At 38.6% G+C, this 22,709-nt stretch overlaps 1 protein-coding gene across 19 annotated transcripts in view; it reads left to right on the top strand.

Annotated features, from left to right (window-relative positions):
* The window catches only part of PLEKHA5 (pleckstrin homology domain containing A5), a 277,256-nt gene that overhangs the window by 34,057 nt on the left and 220,490 nt on the right, over positions 1 to 22,709 (top strand). The window contains exon 4 of one of the 19 annotated variants that reach the window (XM_066355078.1): positions 4,285 to 4,337. The exons of the other annotated variants lie outside the window; for them this stretch is intronic. Coding sequence (XP_066211175.1) covers positions 4,285 to 4,303 — 19 coding nt within the window. The 3' untranslated portion in view covers positions 4,304 to 4,337. Of the gene's footprint in view, positions 1 to 4,284; positions 4,338 to 22,709 lie in introns of those variants that run through there. 19 annotated transcript variants of the gene reach the window in all.

The following is a 22,709-nucleotide window of genomic DNA, read 5'->3' as shown; positions in this document are numbered from 1 at the left end:
GAGGCAATGTATGTAAATAATAATCATCATGTCTATATTTGAGGAGAGAAGAAAAGGGATGCAGAATTGGCCATGTTTCTCTTTTTTAGTTCCTTGCACTTGAAGTCAGGCAGGGTGGAAGAGATGGGTGAGGAAGGAAGACTGGGAAGAGCGGAGAAAGCTCTTGAATTAGAGCACAAAGAGGGAAGTTCTGCAGGGTCTTAACTATCCTTTGAAGCAGTTTTTGACCTTTTACGCATACAAACTTATGGTTGTAATGCAGGCCAAATCATATTGAAATATATATAAAGATATGACAATTTTTAAGCAAATGACTATTATACAATACTTGATTCTTTGTTAACATTAAATAAAGGCTAGGAGTAAGCCTGATAACTGGTAATTTTGAATTGGTAATGTGTGTAAATAATATTTCAAGATATCTACAGTGACTATAATATGATATAAAATATCTGAATTCTATTGGTGATAAAATTCAGAAGTGCTGCTAATATAAGCATAATTTCTTGTCTGCAGTCAGAATTGAAAGAAATGCTAAATTTCAGTAAGATATCAGTGAAGATGAAGGATATTTTTTTTCCTACCTTAATAAATTTTCTGAATTTTATCCTCCAATTTTATATTCTTCCTGATTCCTTGGAGTATTTTTTGTATGTAGGGAAGAAAGCAATTAGAGGCTATCTTCATTTAAAAATTGTAGCCCCTCCTCAATGAAATAAATTATACCTTGCCGGGGTCCAGCCCCGGGGGGGATCCAGGGGTCCCACAGGAAGAGACGGCGTCGGCGAAATCGAGTGAGAGAGCCGAATTCTTTTCTTTCTCTTTATTCTCCGGTTAGCATTTACTGCCAGGCATCTCTGCTCAATGCTAGTATAGCTCCCTTTTTATACACACACACTGAGTTACAATTACATGGTGTTAATCATTGCTTCTGTTTCACTATGTTTACATGTTTCTGGATAACAGTTAATTTATATCTATAAATTACAAACCAGGTAGCAAATCATTCAAAATACAAAATAACTTGAATAGTGATAACAACATCGGTAAAAGCTTTTAAGGTATTAGTACTAATAGTTAACTAACTTTACTGCTGTTGTGAGTTAAGGGGCAGAGAGAGATTAGCAGACGAGATTATTAAGGACTAACAATGGACAACCGTTTGCTCAGATAAATGGCTTTGAGTTTAAGCAGTGTCCTACTTTTTTTTTTTTTTTTCACAAGATTCTAAAAGGCTTGCCTATAAAGAAATTGACAGAACATTAAGAATAGCTTTCACCCAAAGATATACAGAGTGCACTTGCAAGATAGCCTAGTAGCAACATAAGACATTAATTGTTATTACTTCTATGAATTTCCCTACATTTTTCTCACTATCTAAAAATCTTGAAAAGCATATAAATCTCATGAAAACATCTCATTGAGAAAGCCTAGCAATTGCCTTTAGTCAAAAGACAATTCTCTTAGTAAAACATTCTTTTCTTGCCGACTGCGCTCTCATCCTAGGCCACACAATGGGCCATTCTACTATACCTTACCTAAGATACTATTGTCTAGTCAAATATTACTTATTTATTATATTTAAACACTAGTTAAGTTCTACCTCTATTCTTCTCAGAGTGTATCACTATCTGCAGATCAAATAAGCAAGAAGAAAGGAATGTTTCTTTACTCTATTACATGAAAAGGCTAGGAGGAAAAATGTTGAATTAAGTGAAGGCCGAGAGGTGCTCTGTGCACAGCCACTGCCTCCTATCTAGTCACAAGTCACAATCTATTCTTTCTAACATGATTAAGAAGGAATTCTCCTACAAACTTAACCCTTTATGAGGGATATCATAGCCAGCCTCTTATGTCTATGAGCCCAGTTCAAGGGGCTTACAGGCTTTTCTGTGGATCTTACACCCTCTGTCTCATTTTCAAAGAAATTACTATGAATCTACAGGGAAAGCACGGTACTATTATCCCTGTGCCATAATTAATAGCACACACCCAGAAAAAAGGGGGGATATAAGGCCAGATTAATTTAAAAAGTTAAAGGGGGAAGTATCGTGCCTTTCCTTGCGGTGACTTTGTCAACCCGCAGCTGTTGGTCTTTACTGCGGTGACTCTATCTTCTTTTGCTGTGACTTTGTCAACCAGCAGTTGTGGATCTTCTTCTGCTGTGACCTAGTTAGCCAGCATTAGTGGATCGGCTCCCGACAATACCTGTAAATATAAAATACAAGAGAGATTGTCATATGTATTAAATTATGGAGGAAATTTTAGAATTCCATCAGAAGATGTTGAATACCTTTACATACTATATCTGATTTTCTCTGATTTATGGGTAGTGTTTAACTTGTGCTTCTAAAAAAGTCATGGTGGTGCAGTGGATAAAACATCGACCTGGAATGCTGAGGTCGCCAGTTCGAAACCCTGGGCTTGCCTGGTCAAGGCACATACATACAGGAAGCGACTATGAGTTGATGCTTCCTATTCCTCTAACCCACCTCTCCCTCTCTTCCTCCCTCCCTCTCTCTCCTCTAAAAATGAATAAATTAAAATCTTTAAAAAAGGCATAAAGTGATTTGGCGGATTAAGTCACAAGTCAAAATAAGATACAAATAAAATCTGCTTTAAACAAAAAACAAGCAAAGGAAGTCTATTTTTTTTATACAGTGACAGGTTGTATTTTTAATGAACTTCAGCAACTTTATAGAACAAAGATAACCAAATGAACATGAAATTGGCCTATGACAGGTCGTTTAATCTCCTGCCTGTCAGTTTCCTCATACACAAATTGATGGTAGTTAACTATTCTGTCTACACAAATTGATGGTAGTTAACTATTATGTCTACCTTAGATAGTGGTTGTCAGGACTAATGAATGAGATAATGAAAGTAAGCGCTTTTTGAACTGCAGAGCACTTCACAAATATAAGGTGGCATCATTATTTGCCCTGGTGGTGGTGGAAGTAACTCACAGAATTCAAAGGGGCCAACACAACTCTACTGCTCACAAAAATTAGGGGATATTTTATCACATACTCATTTTGAAATAACCCCTAATTTTTATATGCAGTTTAAATCTAAGACAAATTTTACAGTGGGATGAGATTCCTGGTCTAGTGTCCTTATTTTTATTTATTTTAGAGAAAGAGAGTGAGAGAGAGAGAAACATCAATTTGTTGTTCTACTTATTTAAGCGCCCATTAGTTAATTCTTGTATGTGCCCTGACTGAGGATTGAACCTGTAACCGTGACATTTCTAGGCAACACTTTAACCAAGCTACCCAGCCAGGGCCTAGTGTCCTCATTTTATGCAGAGAAAAAAACAATACTAATATTTCTTTAGTACCTATTAAGTATCAGAAACAATACTGGATGTTTTTATGTTATCTTTGTTAATATGCAGAATAGTGTGGTAGGTATTAAAAACTCCTACCCCCCTTTTCATAACCTTACAAAAAACAGCAGCTTGACCAGCATCATAGCTAGCTAACCAGGAGGCAGAGTTTGAAACTACCTATACTTGATCTTTCTGTGAGACTGTCTCAGAGGAGGTTGGATGCCTCCAAGTGTTGTGTTATCTCTGATGTTTGTTGCTAGTTTGTGTTCTCTGGAAAACAGTGGCTCACTTGTTCATGTTTTATATTCCTAGTGTTTTAGTATGGGCTATGTACCCATCTGCTTTTTCTGTTGTCTTGGGAAAAATAAAATAACTGTGCCATTTGGGGCTATTATAAATCTTTGTATTTCCAAGTCTCACCTGAGTCCTCAGTAATGCTCAGTGACCCTTTAAATGGTCCCTAATCACCTCTGCAGAGGTTATCCTACAACCACTGCCCCTTCTCTCTCTAGAGAAGAGTGAAACTACCTAAGAACTCTCCTTAGCAAATTATTTCTTCCGCCACCCAAATTGAGGTAGTCTTATCCCATCTTTACTTCCCTTTTCTCAGTTTTAAAGGATTGATTGGTATTTTCTTTTTTCTTCCAAGAGAGATTCTTCTTCCACTTTTACTGTAGATCCTGAAATCACCTCAAAGTCTTTTTAAGATGCTGCTTTAAATGATCACTCTTTTTACCTGCTGTTTCATTTCTTCAAGTCAGGAAACTTGCTCAGGCCTCCCCTTTTCTAAAAAAGCTTCCTTTCATTTGCTCTCCTTCTTAGTACCTCTTCTCTCCTTCCCTCCAAATTATTTTTTAATAGATTCATGAGTTTCTTTTCAGAGTGGCTATTATCATTCTTTCTTGAAACCATTTACCACTCCTTAAAATCTCCTTACTTGCCTCCCTGACCAGGCGGTGGCGCAGTGGATAGAGCATCGGACTGGGAAGCAGAGGACCCAGGTTTGAAACCCCGAGGTTGCTGGCTTGACCATGGATTCACCAGTTTGAGTGAGGGGTTGCTGACTTGAGCATGGAATCACAGACATAACTCCATGGTCGCTGGCTTGAGCAAGGGGTCACTCACTCTGCTATAGCCCCTTCTTGGTTGTTAACCCTAGTTTTCTTTCAATTTGTATAGTAAATCTAGGATCAAAAGAACAGGAACCTTTTATGTTAGCATCCTAGACATCATTTTTACAGATCTTGGACAATGTTTAGTTCACCCACATCCTTAATCATTTTTAAACCAGCAGTGATAAAAATTTTTGACATTCAGAGAAGACTGAAGTGTGAAGTAAAGGAAAGAGTTCAGACTGGAAACCTGTAAAGAAACCTTAACCTAGCCCCCTTGTTGGGCAGATAAAATATATTATGCTCACTTTGTTAAAGATGGTGCTGCCCACGTGAAAGCTGTCGGCCAGGTGATATTAATGTGTGTTGGGGGCGGGCTGTGGGCAGGCAGGATCCTTGTAGCCTGGGGCTTGGTTTTGGGATTAAGCCTTTCCCACCCTTTTTGATGTGGGGTGGTACAATCCCATCATGTCTCTGATAAGTGACTTTGTATTAGAGACTTCCCTATTTTGTATATTGGATTAAAGGTTTTGAATCTACACTATAAAATGGGGGCAGAACGGGAGCTTGCTTTCTTGGTTCCTGAGATTATCATTAGAGGAGAGAGCAGAAAGAGGCCATGTGGCCAGGAGAAGCAGCCAAGATGGCAGAGTGCTGAGAGAGAAGCCAGTTTGTGCAGAGTTTGTGCAGGGAGAAGGAAGGAGATGGGGAACAGAGGTGAATAAGTCTGGTGAGCTAGAAACCTTTCATTCTAGGAAACTCAGATAAATCAGTAGCTTTGTGAGCACTGAATGTGAGTGGGTTTTGGAGCCCAGTGTGTAGTTTTTACTTGCCCACTGGGTGCAAGCTAGGATAAAAGACTATGGCCCACCAGTTTTTGGCTCCGTTGTTTCTTTACCGACTGTCCGAATCCAATGCGAACCTGCATGGGCCAGGCTGCTGTGATGGTGGCCGTGACCACTGGCTTTACACCCCTGGTTAAGGCACATACGGGAATGCAATCAATGAACAAGCAATCAACAGTCAACTGAGATGCTGCAACGAAGAATTGATGCTTCTCATCTTTCTCCCTTTCTGTTTGTTTTTCCCTATGTATCCCTCTGTCAAAAAAAAATCCCATTCGCCTGGCTCATTCTCTTTGGAACTTTTTAATGCATCTTTGAGTAGGTCTGTGTCTTCTAAGAAGGCTTATCTTCACTTTATATGCTGGTGGCCACTATTGCTTATGTCCTTTATGTGTCTTCCTTCTTGATAGGACCACTCTCCCTGAGTGATAGTGTTCTTTCACTGTAGCATAGAGAGCCACAGTTGATATTTCCTAAATTAGAAGATCTCTAGCCATCATCTGTCCTCTGCTTCAAGCCCATTTTTCTGTTTCTACCCATGGATATCACAGACACTATAGATATAAGGTTTCCAGAGCAGACACATTTCTCCCATTATCCCTCCTCAACCCACTTTTTCTCTACTTTTCTCTTCAAAAACAACAAACCAATTCCTTCCTTAAACAAAACCAAAGCAACCTTGCGCTGTGCTCCAGAAGAGCCACTCGGGTTGTGCAAAAAGCACCTTAAAGTTTATAGTTTGGAGTTGCTGAAAATTCTTCTCTTGATGGGTGGAGTGAAGGTGATGGATGTGTTGCAGGTTTTCTGAGGAGTACCACGTAAGGTTTCGTCCTCTTGTTTAGTATTCTGTAAGCGGCTTTGTACTGAACATAGACGATATCACACTATTTAGGTCAAGGTTCCACACATACATCGTTATTCCTGGTTCATGTTTGATGCACAGCAAATGTTTTTGCTTTAATTGGAAACCTAAGATACAAGAACCTCCTTCTTGGTTGTTAACCCTAGTTTTCTTTCAATTTGTATAGTAAATCTAGGATCAAAAGAACAGGAACCTTTTATGTTAGCATCCTAGACATCATTTTTACAGATCTTGGACAATGTTTAGTTCACCCACATCCTTAATCAGTTTTAAACTGGCAGTGATAAAAATCTTTGACATTCAGAGAAGAGGTCTGAAGTGTGAAGTAAAGGAAAGAGTTCAGACTAGAAACCTGTAATACCTGTTCAGCCTGTGCTGTAACCAACACCTGGCAGATTCTCTGCGGGATCTACTTTGGGGAACTTCCTACTCTAAGTGGTTTGTAATATCTTTTATCCTCAAAAACGTCTGTATATTTTGGTCAAACTATTTAAACACAGAAACCACTTTGGGGGGTGTGGTTATATCCTAGTTATACTGTGAGCAGTTTTGAAAGGGTTCACAAAGGGAAAATAATCCATATTGTCCTAAGTACCATTACTTAACTTCAGTTTCACTTTGTACACGCTACAGAAATGTGGAAGATTGAAGAACTTTTCACCTCAGTAGCAGAGATTATTGAAGGCCAACTCTGGGATAGGATCCTTAGCAAATACAGCCCCACTGAGTAAAAGAGCCTGTTCCCAAGGGGATGTGCACGTGCTAGGCAAGCTTGCAAACTAGGAGATTGAATTTAATTGAGAAATGGTTTCATCCTAAACAAGTGGTTAACCAGACTGATCTAGTGTAAATCCAAACACGTCTGTCCATTGTTCACCAAACATCAGAGGTTAGGTGTCTGGAATACCTAAAGCTTATTTACTGGCCTTCGCATGGCCTCTACCACCATTCCCTTACTTCCTTTAAAAGACGAATGCAGTATTGACAGTTGTGATTAATGTCCCTATTATAACTATTTTTACATTGTACAGGAATGGCCCGTTTGTATATCAAATCTTGATTCAGAGATTATGCATTTTAATTCCAACCTTGTGTTTTATATTGACACTAACTAAAGTAATATTAGCCAGAACAGAAGGATTCCTCTTATTTAGGTATTGAGAGGAAGCCAGTTATCGGGCCCTGTTTATTCAAGTCAGGATTAAAAATTCCCTTATACCTTTTCAGAAATAACTTTCTGAAATTATGGTACCCAGCATTTTAAACTTACTATTGTGGTACTTGTTAGTTAATGCAAGGATTTTTCAGTTGGTCAGTTTGATTTTGGAAGTTGTTGTAAGATGTGGATCTAATTCTCTGTAATGTCTGTTTATTATTTAAAAATCTACCGTATTTCCCCATGTATAAGACGCACTTAAAAATTTTAATAAAAAAATTTTTTTTGGAAAATTTGGGGTCTAAAAACTAGGTGTGTCTTATACAGTGGTTGTAGTTTTTTTTTTAAACTTGCATTTCCCGCTTTTTTCGCGCTTGCTTTTGTGCTCATTGTTGAAGACAGTGATGAGGAGTTGTATGAATTTTATGGTGAATAAAACTTGAGTTCAGTAACTTTATGTAATACATTTCTTTTCAAATTTCGGGCCCCAAAATTAAGGTGATTCTTATACATGGTAGTTTTATACATGGGGAAATATGGAAGTTTATATTAAGGTAATCTAACCTTTGTTTGAAAGTCGACCTACAGTTAAGCTAAGTAGTTAAAGACCATTGTACTCAATAGATAACAAAGCTATTTTTTTTGCTTTGGGATTAAGAGGACCGATTTTGGAATCAGAAATACCTGGGTTTTTATTCCAGCTTTAACTTTATTAGATGTCATTCAGCAAGTTATTTAATAACCTCACTGAGTCTCAGTGTCCTTGCTTGTAATATGGGGATAACAGAATCTAATTTATAGGTTAGTTGGTTGTAAGGACTATATGCCATAATTTGCAGAGTACAAATTAAGTACTCAATAAGTGATAGAGAGCTGGATTTGGGGGGCATTTTATTTTTTTTTTTTTTTATTATTTTTTTTTTATTTTTATTTTTATTTTAATTTTATTTATTCATTTTAGAAATGAGAGAGAGATAGAGAGAGAAGGGGGGGAGGAGCAGGAAGCATCAACTCCCATATGTGCCTTGACCAGGCAAGCCCAGGGTTTCGAACCAACGACCTCAGCATTTCCAGGTCGATGCTTTATCCACTGCGCCACCACAGGTCAGGCAGGGGGGCATTTTATTTAAGTTGAATCAAAGTAAAATATAGACACTTTTAGTTTGATAGAATTTATTATGATGGTATAAAAATTTTGGTCTCTTAAATACTTAAACTCTTTCATGTGTTTTATGACATGGTAGAATTTTAGAAATCCAACCTAATTAAAGGGAGTAAGAAATACAAATTGTATTTATTTCATAGATACTTATATAAGGCATACCATCTTCCAGATCTTTGTACTTCTACAAATATTAATTCATTTAATCCATGTAATAAAGAAGGTAGATACTATTATTTGTGACATTTTGCAGAAAGAAACTGAGGCAAAAAAAATCAGTTATTGCCCAAGATGCTTGTTGGGCGGATAAAATGTATTATGCTCACTTTGTTAAAGATAACACGAGGAGGCAGTCGCCCAGGTGATATTAATGTGTGTTGGGGTGGGCTAGGGGCAAGCAGAATCCTTGTAGCCTTGGTTTTGGGATTAAGCCTGTCCCACCCTTTTTGGTGTGAGGTGGTACAATCCTATCATGCCTCAGAGAAGTGACTTTGTATTGGAGACTTCCCTGTTATGTATATTGGATTAAGGGTTTGGATTTCTACACTATAAAATGGGGACGGAACGAGAGTTTGCGCTCTTGGTTCCTGAGATTAGCATGAGAGAGCAGAGAGAGTAGAGCCAGCAGCAGGAGGAGGCCACATGGAGGAGGCCAGGAAAAGCAGCCAAGATGGCGGAGTGCTGAGTGAGATGCCAGTTTGTGTAGAGTTTGTATCTGGGATAAGGATGCAGATGGGGAACTGAGGAGAAGAAGGCTGGTGAGCTAGAAACCTTTGATTCTAGGAAACTCATCGGATAAGTCAGTGGCTTTGTGAGCACTGAGTGTGACTGGGTTTTGGAGCCCAGTGTGTATTTTTACTTGCCCGCCGGGTGCAAGCTAGGATTAAAGGCTATGGCCCATCAGTTTTTGGCTCCGCTGTTTCTTTACCGACTGTCCGAATCCAATGCGAACCTGCATGGGCCAGGCGGCTGTGATAGTGGCCCTGGCCGTGCCTTCTGGCTTCACAATGCTAAAGTCCTTATTCTTTTTTTTTTTTTTTTTAATTTTTAATTTTTATTTTATTTATTCATTTTTGGAGAGAGAGAGACAGAGAGAGAGAAGGGGGGAGGAGCTGGAAGCATCAACTCCCATATGTGCCTTGACTAGGCAAGCCCAGGGTTTCAAACCAGCGACCTCAGCATTTCCAGGTCGATGCTTTATCCACTGTGCCACCACAGGTCAGGCCGAAGTCCTTATTCTTAATGCTGCACTATGCAGCCTTTCCTTTATGGGTTTTATTTTCTTTCTGTAAATTGTGTGTGGGCTTAAAAAAAAAAATAGTAGTTCTTTTCTAATGTCAAAGCTTAAAAGAAAAAGTAGCAAATTAGAGCTGGGCTGAGGAAAGTGTAACCTAAATTTAACACTTGACTTAATTTTATCTGGCCTACTCCAGGTAATATTGATCTCATTGAAACAGTGCAATTCCACAAACACATTACGGTACTAAATATCTTGTACCTAATGTTTTTTACCAAAATGGCAAAGATAACAGTGTTACCTCATTACCCCTTCTGCTTTTGCCTCTCTTTCATTTGAGTGTTAGGCCGTCTTTTACTGGTTAGGATCTTGAGTCCATATTCAGCTTTCACACATTATTATTACCCCTAAATGGTATCCACATACTTTAGCTGACTAGTGGCTGTGATCCAGAGACTTGCCTCCCTGGCACCAATGCCAAGACTGTGAGCTGTCCAAGACAAGTTCTAGATTGTGACTTTGCTAGTCTCTGCAATTTACTAGTTACATATCGAGTTTTCGTGTTTTGTAACTGTTATATGTAGATAGTGATAAGCTGAACTTGAAAAAAAAAGACTGTATATTTCACCTTTTTTCTTTCTTTTGAAAGTAGTAGTGACCACGGCAGCGTTTAGTTTTTCCTAATTATTTGAATCATTTGACCTTTTTTGGGGGACCATTTGACCTTTGATTTGTTGCTTTTTGTGACTCATCAGTTGTGTTGTTGACGTTACATTTTGTTTAAATGAAATTAGCAGATGGGCTTTAAAACTTCTCTTGTATAACCTTTTCACCACCAAAAAATAAAGTAAAAGAAGTTGTTAGCATATATGTATTTATCGGGATGTGAGCCGCCTGCCTCCTGGCTATGACTTGAGCAGACTGATACTGTGCCCGCCCCGAAGCCGCACCTGTCCCGTCTGAGTGCTTACCCAATTGTTAGTCTGCTTACGATTGTTTCCCTTGTGCAATCTATGCTTTGCATGTAGATCAGTGATGAAAGGATCCAGGACAACTTTGGAGCAGTAATCTGATCAGATTCTTCTGGTAACCAACAAGGGCTAAAAAGAGTGTGTTTTTCAAAAAGGGTGAACTGAATGTAGCTACTCATAAGATGGGCAGAACAGCAGCAGATGCAGTGACTTTTCCGATATAGGAAACTGCAGAAAGTAGTGTTGATTTTGGTGTTGGTACCCTGCTTGCTTAAGACTCTGTAAGTCTTTTGAGGCCTCATCCCCCACCCCCTTTGGAAACATGGCTGTAGGCAGATTCAGTCTTGATTATAAGATACTTTTTTTTTTTTTTTTTTTTTTTTTACGTAGTTCTTAGCTACGCTGATAGCTTTCAGGTTTTGAAATCTTATCTTTTCCCTATTGGTTTGACCTTTGTTGCTTCCTTAGTTCTTTGTCTCATTTCTTCCATTTGTTTTATTTATTTAATCAACTGAAAGATATTTATTTAACCCCTACTTTGCATGGGGTGGTGGGCTCTTCAGTGGGGTTACTGTGGTGAGCAAATACTGATGTCCGTGGAGTCTTCGTTTTAGGAAGGGAGGCAGTCACTAAACCTGTTGTTGCACAAATCAATGCAAAATTATGATTGTGAAAAGCTTAGTAAAGGGAGGCACACAGTGTCATAAGACCCAGCCTGTGGGGAGTTGACTAAATTGAGCTGCAGCTCCACAGGATAAATGGAAATTACTCAGGCAAAGAAGGAAGGCAGGTAATGAATGGTTGGCATAGGGAAGAGTTGGCCACAAAGCCCTATGGATGGAGGTTGTGGCACCTATCATGGGATTGTGGCACTCAAGGAAGGTCTGTGTGTCTGGAGTGTGTAGAGTGGGAAGTCTGGGGCAGGCTGAGGCTGGAGAATGAGGTCAGTGTCACCCCAGGGAGGACCACGAAGGCCTTGTTAAAGAATTTTGTGTTTATCATCAGAGCAAAGGGGTGCCAAGATCACACTTCAGTTTCTAAAAACTCATTCTGCGAGAAGGGATGATTACAGAGATCTGAATGGATGTAGGAAAATTAGTTAGAAGTCTATTGCAAATGTCATTTTAATGAACTTTCAGATATGAAAATGTCCTGCCTGACCAGGCAATGGTGCAGTGGATAGAGCGTCGGACTGGTGGCCGAGGACCCAGGTTCAAGAGTCCGAGGTCGCCAGCTTGAGCGTGGGCTCATCTGGTTTGAGCAGAAGGCTCACCAGCTTGGACCCAAGGTCGCTGGCTCAAGCAAGGGGTTACTCGGTCTGCTGAAGGCCCGTGGTCAAGGCACATATGAGAAAGCAATCAATGAACAACTGAGGTATCACAACGCGCAAGGAAAAACTAATGATTGATGCTTCTCATCTCTCGTTCCTGTCTGTCTGTCTGTCCCTGTCTGTCCCTCTTTCTGACTCTCTCTCTCTGTCTCTGTAAAAAAAAAAAGTCCTTATTTTACCATTTCTGTGCTTTGTATTTGGGATTTGCATGGTGCAAGCTAGTCTTTCATCTGCCTTGCAAAGGACCTTGGATCTACTTGGGAAGTAAGTGGAAGTGAAGGTTATAGTAGACACATACACTCTCTCTCTCTCTCTCTCTCTCTCTCTCTGCAGCTATCTGGCTACTTGGTCTGGTGATCAACTGTCAGTCTTAGAGAATAAGCTTAGGTGAATGGAGAGGTCCTAGTGCTATCTTGCCTTCTTGTCTTCTGATGATTTCATCGCTTCTCTCTCTCTTTTCCTGTTAGATATGAGACTCATGATGGTGGCAGTGGTGGTGGCGGCACTGGTAATTGCAGCAGCAGTTACAGTGTTGGTAGCAAATGCATTTTGTTTGTGTGTCTGATTCCGTCCTGAGAGCTCTGCATATATACAACTATTTATTTCTCATGTAGTCCCATAAGTGTTGAAACTTCTGTTTTCTCTACTTACAGATGAGCAATAAGGCCCAGAGAGAGTTGTGAAATTGCAAAGCAGGGTTTGATCTCAGGCAGTTTACTTCTAGAACCCAAGCTTTTAGCTATTCCTTTAAGTGGTGAAAACTGAAGTGGTAGGTTAGAGAGGTTAGAGCCCATGGTCCCACGGCACAGTATGTCATGGAAGCAGGACTCCAGCCTAGGCATTCTGACTTCAGAGCCCGTAGGCTGTTTCCCAGTGAATTACAGGCATCAGGAGAACAGTTCAGGTTGCAAATGTATACAGTTCACTTTAACAGAGTGGCAACCGTTCTCCTTTTGTGTTTTCTAGACTTCTTTTTATTGAGAATATATTTTACATACAGTTTATTTTTATTTTTATTTTTTAATTATTTTTATTTTTTACAGAGACAGAGAGTGAGTCAGAGAAAGGAATAGACAGGGACAGACAGACAGGAATGGAGAGAGATGAGAAGCATCAATCATTAGTTTTTCATTGAGTGTTGCAACACCTTAGTTATTCATTGATTGCTTTCTCATATGTGCCTTGACCATGGGCCTTCAGCAGACTGAGTAACCCCTTGCTCAAGCCAGCGACCTTGGGTCCAAGCTGGTGGGCTTTTGCTCAAACCAGATGAGCCCACGCTCAAGCTGGCGACCTCGGAGTCTCGAACCAGGGTCCTCTGCATCCCAGTCTGACGCTTTATCCACTGCGCCACCGCCTGGTCAGGCTTACATATAGTTTTGAAATCACATTATTTCATTGCAGAGGTGCTTTGTAATTAACTGAACTTCTTTTTAATTTTAGATAATAAAGTATTTTATGTTGAGAATAATTACAAGTGTATGGTACTTACCCACCAGAAGGATGACAATGAAAAAAGAAAAGAAAAAAGAACAAGTGTTGCCAAGGAAATAGAGCCATTAGAACTCCAATACTGCAGGTTGGGCTGCAAATTGGTACCATCATTTTGGAATACTGTTTGGTAGTAACTACTATAGCTGAACAGATATATGATATGTCCTCTGACCCAATAATTCCTCTCTTAAATGATTACCCAACAAATATGAATGAATGTGTGTCCACCAAAAGTTATGTACAAAACATATTCACAGTATCAGCTTTATAATAGTATCAAAAGCTGGAAACTACCAAACGCCCATCAGTAGCAGGTGAGTAAATTGTGGCATATTTACACAATGAAACACTTTACTCGAACCTGGGTCCTCCACATTCCAGTCCAGCGTGCTATCCACTGCGCCACCGCCTTGGTCAGGCTCATTCTACTTTTTAATGAATGGCAGTAGATTATTTCATTGAACAGATGGAGTATAATTTAATGTGCTCATATTGGTGGTTTTGTTTGTTTTGTTTTTTTGCTAGTAATTGCAAAGCCAAAGTGAATATCCTTGATAAGAAAATTGTTTTCGTAAATTATTAGAGGTAGAATTTGATGAGAAAAAAGTGTAAACCCATTTTTAAGGTTTGATACATATTCCCATATTGGTATCAATCCACATTCATTGCCTTAAGTGTCCATTTTTGTTCAGCTTGTTGGTCATTTTCTTATTACTATCAAATAAGTTTTTAATTTGTATTTGGACTGTCATTTCTTTATTCCCAGAGAAGTTTGGTTTTGTTGCACTGCAATCCCAGTCTTTCCTTTTTTTGATTTCTACTTTTGTTGTCCTACCTGAACTTACCCTTAGATGATAAACACAGGTATATTTTCTTCTATATGTTTAAGTTTTTATTCATATTTACATTTCTGGTTCATCTTGAAATTATTTTGCATATAGAATCTTATATTTTGCCAATACGTTGGTTAGTTGTCCCAGTAACATTAGTTGTTGTTTTTGATATATAGGAATATGTGAACATATATAAAACTATTACAAAGCATTTAAAAATATCCTCATAATTAGCAATTAGGATGGTGTAAGATCAAAAGTATCAGTTCTCTGGGCCATTTGAAGAGAGAGCCATTACCGTAAACAAAAGGTGGCATCATTTATCATTAAACATTGGGATCATGGAGAAGGTGAAGTCCTTTTATGGTTCTGAGGGCATGGTATGTGTTTCGATTTGAACAAGCCTCTGTGCTCCTAGCTGGTCCCCAGTTATATAGGTTCACCATCTTATTCGCCTGAGTTGCTATTCGGCTGCTATTTCCTGGGCCCTGGGCCATCTCACACTGAGTCATGGTGGAGGTGAATATACCTGCCAAGCTGAGTGCTGATTGAAGCTAAAATAAGCTGATTGAAATTGAAAATCAAGATCATGATAACTTTAGAGACTTTTTAAAAAAAGGTACACTCTCATTTTAATTTATTTAACATATGACTATTAAAGTTATTATTAAAAATAACCGAAGTCTTGAGCCTCACCATACATTTTATTAACATGTTTTTCTCCCTCAGTTTACATAACGTGTTTTGAATTAAGTCTGTATATGTGCAACAACTGTAAGGTCTCTGAAAGGAGAAAGAGGGGGCCCTTCTTGCTTCCTTGCTGTGCTTTATCAGCAGTCATGCTCAGGCTTTGTGACCAAACAAGTAAAAACACCTTGAGTGTTGGACTGGTGACTCAAAGGTCCAGTGGAACCACCTGTCCAGCCGCCTAGGCTTACAGTTAGTATTCGTTGAGATTCCTTGGGTTGCAAGGACAGTAACAAAGTCTAACTCCATCAAAAGAAGTTATTTGTTAAAGGTTCCTTGGAGAGCTTGCAATCTTAAAGGAATTGCTGCACAGCTAAACTTTAGGCAGGACAGGTGTCTAGGGCCTTGAGCAGTGGGAGCTCTGAATCTTCTCTGGAGTTCTTTCAGTAAGGTGACACTGTGCTGGCCATCTCTTGACTCAAGCCTCAAATTCCCAAGAGAGAGAATATCTTACTTGCTTGATGGATGGGAGGATAGAGCCCTCTGTACTAGATTGAATCATATTAACCTGTGGGTATTGGACTGTTTTTTCATATTTGATTGTAATAGCACAGACATGACTCTGGGGGCTCCTCTGAGCGTTAGGAAAATTGTGAGGTGGTGAGCGTTCCATACCAATGTCTACTGCACGTGTTCCCTTCAGTCTCAGCGCCACGGATCTTGATTTCCTCATACTCTTTTCCATTTTGCTGCAACCCCCTTTCCCCCCAGAAAAACCCCAACCCTGGACCAGCTTCCATGCAAGAAAATTAAATACTGCTGGGGAAAATGACACAACTCTTGAGATGGCCCTTGCCTACTTGTCGTTGGATAGCTGGAGATTTTCATAGTCATCATCCTTTTGTAAGGCAGCGTGCTGGTATGTGTCCTGTCTAGACATTGATAATTCTGTATCTCACTGCAGGCACTGTTTACCATTCTACTCTAACGGTGTAGTCCAGTCAATTAGTGAAGGGACTACTACTTCATAAGAGGTCACACTAGTTGAAAGCTTCTATTTGTTTTTCATACCTGCAGCCAGCCCCTGAAGGAGTTCTTGATGACTTGAATTAGAGTTCAGTCCATTAAAGCCATGTCTTTTGACTAGAGATACCTTCTGATTGTCTTCAGGATATATGAACTTTTCCAGGTGAACAGAAAGAATCATCTTTTGGCTGTCATTTTGCTTTATTTCTTTTAAAATATCATCCTTGGCTGATTTTTAAGATCTACTTTTCAATGAAATTACATATTTGGATTCCATCAGTGGGGGGAAATATTCTGTTTTATGTGTGAATAGGCATTCTAATACAAAATAAACTTCCGAGTTTCTACCGCTGAAGTGAGTTATGCTGTCTTTATGCCATAGATGAAACAAATCAAATGTGGCAAGTACATTTGTGGAAAGCACAAGATTCTGAGTAGAAGGCAGCTTATTGTAGTGATTTACAAAGAAATAGCTATCTAGCAACATCTTTTGGGAAGGAGAAATAAAAATTTGATACCAATATCTTTGCCTTTGTTTGATTATGTAGTAAATGTACTTAAAATTCTGCCTCTTCCCTTGCATTCCCCTTCCCCTGAACACACACCTGCAAGCACACATGCATGCACACATTCTCATTTTCATAGTGCTTTATTAGAAACAACCACAGCAATAAGAAAGCTCTCTAAATGAGGGAACAAGTATAACAGTAGTGGGCAGTGCCCAATTTTGAGATTGTATTGTATTCAGAAGCCCAGTTAAAGGTAAATGAATGATGGGGAACTGGTAAGTCGATATGCTAGAGGCAACTTGATGAAGTGGAAAGAGTTGGGCTTTGGAATCACTCAGACTTGGCTTTGAATCCCAGATCTGAATCTCACCGTACAACTTCTTCGAGTCTCTTGTTTCTTTTTCTGTAAAGTGAGATTAACAGCTACCGTACAAGATTAAAGTAATGTACTTTTAAGTTTCTGGCACATAGTAATAAGTAGGTAAGTAATAAGATATAATAGTTACTTGAAATAGTTTATTCAAGATAAAATAAATTGTTTAATTTCGTTTATTCTGATTATAGTCCTAGAAAGCTTGTGACATTTTTATTTCCTCTTAAAGAAAAATTGAATTGTTAGTAATAGGTTAGTAGCTTTGCTTTGTTAATGTACAGCTAGTGTAGACGACTAAATTAGTTTTATCTTTGGACCTACGTAAAGATCTATTCATTGCTATAAAAAAGAGAAAAAGATGATGATGATTGTAAAGTAAAGCCACCACAGATGAATGAAGTTAGTGTCGCTTGCCCAGTGGTTTCCAGTGATACTGCAGTGAAGGGAATCGGAGCCCTCGTTCTCTGTCCAGGACTGGGAGGACCTCCAGCGTCTTCTGGCCTCTACTCACCCCGTGTGCAGTGATTTGTACAAGTGCTAATTGGCTGCCTCTGCCCATCAGTGGTAGATTGGAGTTTCACATTGCCTTCTGAAGACACTTTGATTGAAAGATTTGCCATTGGTTTCATACTAGCTTTTCTAGGGATAAAGCAAACAAACTACTTCATTAAATGCACACATTGATTCTAAGGTGAACCCAATTTCATAACCATTAAGATGTGAAACAAAATATGTAAACCTGGAAAATATGTAATTTGGAGAACCTATCAGTAAGTCTTTTTTCTGACTTTATATGTGTTGGTACAATCCAGGTCTTCCCAAACCTTGTCTTCTGCACGCCACTGAACCATCATGGCTCCCTGTAAAGAGTCTGTGAAAACCAGGTGAAAGTTCAGTTGGGCCTCAGTCTCACAGGCAGAGCTTAGACCGAGCATGGCCATTACCAATAACTTGCAGCTCTTTTTCTTCTACTTTGTGTAACTTTCTCCATTCTTTTTCTTTTAATATTTCATTCATTCATTCATTCATTCATTCATTCATTCATAGCAACTTCAGGCTCACTGCAAAATAAGGAGGAAGGTGCAGAGATTTTTCTATTTACCTCTCACCCCTCCCTACACATGCATAGCCTTACCTATTATCAGCATTCCTCTATAGTCCATCTTCTTCCTTTTTTTTTTTGGACAGATTCAGAGAGACAGATAGGGACAGACAGGCAGGAAGGGAGAGAGATGAGAAGCATCAATTCTTCATTGCAACACCTTAGTTGTTCATTGATAGCTTTCTCATATGTGTCTTGATGGAGGTGGGGGGCGCTCCAGCAGAGCCAGTGACCCTTTGCTCAAGCCAGCGAACTTGGGCTCAAGCTGGCGACCCTGCGCTCCAGCCAGCGACCTCAGGATTTTGAACCTGGATCCTCTGTGTCCTAATCTGATGCTCTATCCACTGCACCACTGCCTGATTAGGCCATCTTTTTGTAAACTGTTTCTGTCATCTTCTCGTTCCTCACTCAAGTGGTGTGACATAAGAAATGAATGTTAAGCTGTATCTATAGAGATAAAGCAATGTGTAAAAGAAACTATATTTTATCAGTATATTTCCTATGCTTTGTTAATTTTGTGTGTTCTGGTCTGTTCTAGAGCTGCCTAGCAATCTCTAGCCCTGAATGAACCGTTTCAGGACAGGAAGTAGGCTGCATAAAAACCCCGCATTAAAATGTGAGACAAGCTCAGGTACACACCTGATCTGAACTCTCTCTCTTACCTATTTTCATTTGTTGGTAAAATGCAAATAATATGATTATTGCCGTATGATCAAAAATAATCTTCATACGGTTGGCTTATGGGGCGTGTTTCTTTTATTTCCCTTAAATTAAAAAATAAACTCTACCAAAGCTGTTCTTGGTACTGATGTTTCTTTAAGTATCTTGTCTCTAAACTGAGGTTGAAAGTATAGGAATGAATGAGATAAAACTTTTAATTGTATGTGGGAGATTTGTGAGGTAATAGTACAAAAGACTCTGCTTCTCATTGTCTTTTTAAATTTATTGCTTTAGAGAGAGAAGATGAGAGAGATTGAAAGTCAGAGACAAGGAACATCAATCTGTTTTTGTATATGCCCTGACGGGGGATTGAACCAGCAACTTCTGTGCTTTGGGCCAGTGTTTTAACCAATCGAGCTATCTGGCCAGGGCCAGAGGACTTTTAATGACAGCATTTTTATATTTTTCATTGGCTTTAGCTTAAGTTAAATTGTAGGAAACTCAGGTCAGAAATTGAATTGCGCTGCGTTTTGTTCAAGTTTGTCCTCAACTTCTGACGTGGAAAAGTGGAAGGACGGACAGCCCCTCCGATTTAGTGTAGGACAGGTGGTGTGGCAGACATTTACAGAGGTTAATTTTAAATTTATCTGTAAGTATAGTGAACAAATAATTTAATGGCTTTTTTGTGTTTTAAGTTTTGATTTTTCAGTTGTATATGTTTACAGAGCCTTCTCCCCCCCTATAAATAAACTGTAAAGGAAGAAAATGTCATCTATGGCTGTGATTATAAAAGTCTTGCTTTAGGGCATTGAAACCCTTTTAATACAGATCAGTAGCTTTTTGCACAAAAGGAGATTGAAATCTCGCTGCAATGATTTTATAAGTAATTTATCATCCTTCATTGCTTTAGTCTCCTTTTTTTGATAGTGGCTGTCTTTCCTTATGTACTGCAGTTAGAAGGAGCAGTCTCCCCGATGGGACGGTAGTTGTTACTTGGGAGGATGACTGTGTCACAGCCCATTTGCATTACAAAATCATTGTTGGAAAATCCTCATTTATAATAGTTACAGTCTGTGAATATTGCTGATTTTTGATGGTTTTCTTTTTTCTTTTTCTTTCTTTTTTTTGGTGTTTGGCTAATAGACAATTGCAGGTCCATAAAATCTTAATCAAGTGAAAATTTTCCAGCAGTTGGATATATAAAATGAGAATAGAGCAGATTTCCTAGCCTTTTCTTTTTCCCTGCTTGAGAGAGAAACACCAAACAGCCTGGCTTGACTGATGGGAGAGGGGGGCGTGCTAGAGAGAAGCAGCTTTATTTGTAGGTTGAGGACTGGGATATCAAGTTATGCCTGAAAAGACTGAGATTATTAAGAAGAAATTGATGGAGGGAATGAGCATTTAAATTTAAAGTCTTTTGTGAGACTGTGATAAAAGGTTTGGGAAACATGGAGCTCGACTCCTTCATCTGCCCCTGGGAAGATGGGAGTGTTTCTCTTAATATGATATGAAGATTTAGAGACACTGTGTATTACTTACAAGTTCCAACAACACCCTGTATGAATAGCTAATATAAGTATAGATTTATTCTGCTTTAAAAAGTTGTATTAGCTATTCTAAAAGTTATGTAAATTTATTTATATTTTTGTTTACATAGAATTATGTTTAAAGAGAACAAAGCAGAAAGATTCATACTACCTGATTTTAAAATTCAGTAGTCAACATAGTGTGGCATCAGAGAAAGGATAGACACACACACACACACACACACACACACACACACACACACGAAAAGGAACAATAGTGGGACAAAATAGAATCTAGAAATAGTCCCATACAAATATGGTCAATTGATTTTTTCTTTTTTTCTGTTTTCTGATTGATTGTTAGCTGAAGGTGCAAAGCTTCTTCAGTGGAGAAAGCTTAGTCTTTTTAACAAGTGGTACTGGGACAATTGGACGTTCATATGTAATGAAAAAAGAACTTTGACCCATTTTTTATACTTTATATTGTCTACATGAGAAACTTATCGACTTACAGAGAATTTTTATGAGTTTATTTGAACCAAACACAACATATGCCAAAGAGAAAGATCTCAAATGTTTCTGAGCGTAACAATTTTGCAGCTTCTTTTATGTGTTTGAAATTAAGGCAGGAACATACATTGAGGTGGAAGAAAGCAAGGTGGAAATAGATTACAGGATAGCTAACAAGATTATGTACTTTCTTGAGGGTTAATATCCCTTTCCAGGGGTATCACTTCTGGTAGTTTCAAAGGTAGGTAGTTGTACAGAAACAATGGACAGGGCTTGTTAAGGCAAAGATAAACCTTTTACTAAAAAGTTATATGCCTATTTTGTGACCACCCACCATGACCTTCTCAGTTAGGAATTTATGATCAGATCACCCTGTAAGGTTACTTTCCATAGAATCCCCCTTTTTCTTTGCCCACAATTTAAAATCGAAACAGATCATTGACCTAAATTAAAACCATAAAACTTATACAAGAAAATAGTAGATAATCTTTGTGATCTTGGGTTAAGCAAAGATTTCTTTGAGGTGATATCAAAAACATAATCCACAAAAAGGAAAGACTGATCAATTGAACTTTACCCAATTTAATGGAAGATATGACAAGTAGCTGACTGGAAGAAAATATTTGCAAGTCATGTATCTGGCAAAGAGATTGTGTCCAAATAACGTAAGAAACTCTACAATAAGAAGACATACCATCCAATGGACAAAAGATTTGAAAAGTCTCTTCACCAAGGAAAAATATATACAGATTACAAATAAATACATGTAAAGAGGCGTAAGTAACATCAGTAAAACTGGTGAACAATTTTTTTTTTTCATTTTCTGTTGCATGAGGTTTTAGAATTGTTTCTATATATTTCTGCATCACTGATTTCAAATCTGAAATCCGTTTTTTGGTGCATGCTTTAGTTTTTATGCAATTTTAATTTCTTTTTGTTACAGTTAATGGCATGCATTGGTTTTCAAATTGGAGTTAAAGGGCAAAGACTCTTGGATTGAACATAACCACAAGGCAATTAATGTTTTACAAATATCACTTTTACATAATTGTAGTTCTTTTTAAATGTAAAAAATTATTATCTGATAAAAACACCCTCTTATTTTGTTTTAAGATTGAATCATGGCTTCTTCGAGTAGGCGTAAATGTAAAAATAGTTCTGACACCTTCTGTTATATATGTCGCTGTTACACACTTCAATGTCAAAGGCGCAATATTTCATCATTTATGACAAGTGCATATATTACCTATTTTCAAGTTCCCCTTGGCGATCAAGACAAGAATTGGGCTCCTCATATTGTCTGTCATAATTGTGAAGAAATGCTTCATGACTGGACAAAAGGAAAATGCAAAGGAATGCCTTTTGGTATTTCCTTGGTTTGGTGTGAACCTAAGGACCACAGCAGTGACTGTTATTTCTGTCTGATCCATACAAAGGGCATCGGCAAGAAAAAACTGCATATGATCGCATATCCTAATATTCCTTCAGCAATATGACCTATCCCACACTCTTGAGACACTCCCGGCTCCAGTTTTCAATGGTTTTATGTCTTCTAAAGATGAAGAAAGTGAACATGGTGATCAAGTGTATTTTGATAAGATGCATGAGGAAATGGTTGTAGAATCTGAAGGGTCTTCTTCTGATGCCAGGCAGTCATTCCCTCAGCAGTTTAGCCAACCTGAATTGAATGACTTAGTAAATTGTCCTCGACTTTCTGAATTATGAGGAGCATAACTGGATCATTTGTGTGGATCTTAAAATGGTAAATTTCCTGCTAGGACAACAGAGAGGTTTCACGAAGTATCCTTGCTTTCTGTGTTTGTGGGACAGCCGAGCTCGGGAGAAACACTAGACACGGAAGGAGTGGCTGAAACATGAAGCTCTGGAAGTAGGGATGCAAAATATTGTGAATGAACCTGTAGATAATTGAAACAGGATCATTTTTCCCCCACTTCACATCAAACTTGGCTAATGAAGCAGTTT

This window comes from Saccopteryx leptura, chromosome 1 (genome assembly GCF_036850995.1).
Source record: "Saccopteryx leptura isolate mSacLep1 chromosome 1, mSacLep1_pri_phased_curated, whole genome shotgun sequence".
Taxonomy (NCBI): Eukaryota; Metazoa; Chordata; class Mammalia; order Chiroptera; family Emballonuridae; genus Saccopteryx; species Saccopteryx leptura.
The sequence above is the reverse complement of the archived record's forward strand: the minus strand, read 5'-3'. Positions and strand labels throughout refer to the sequence as shown.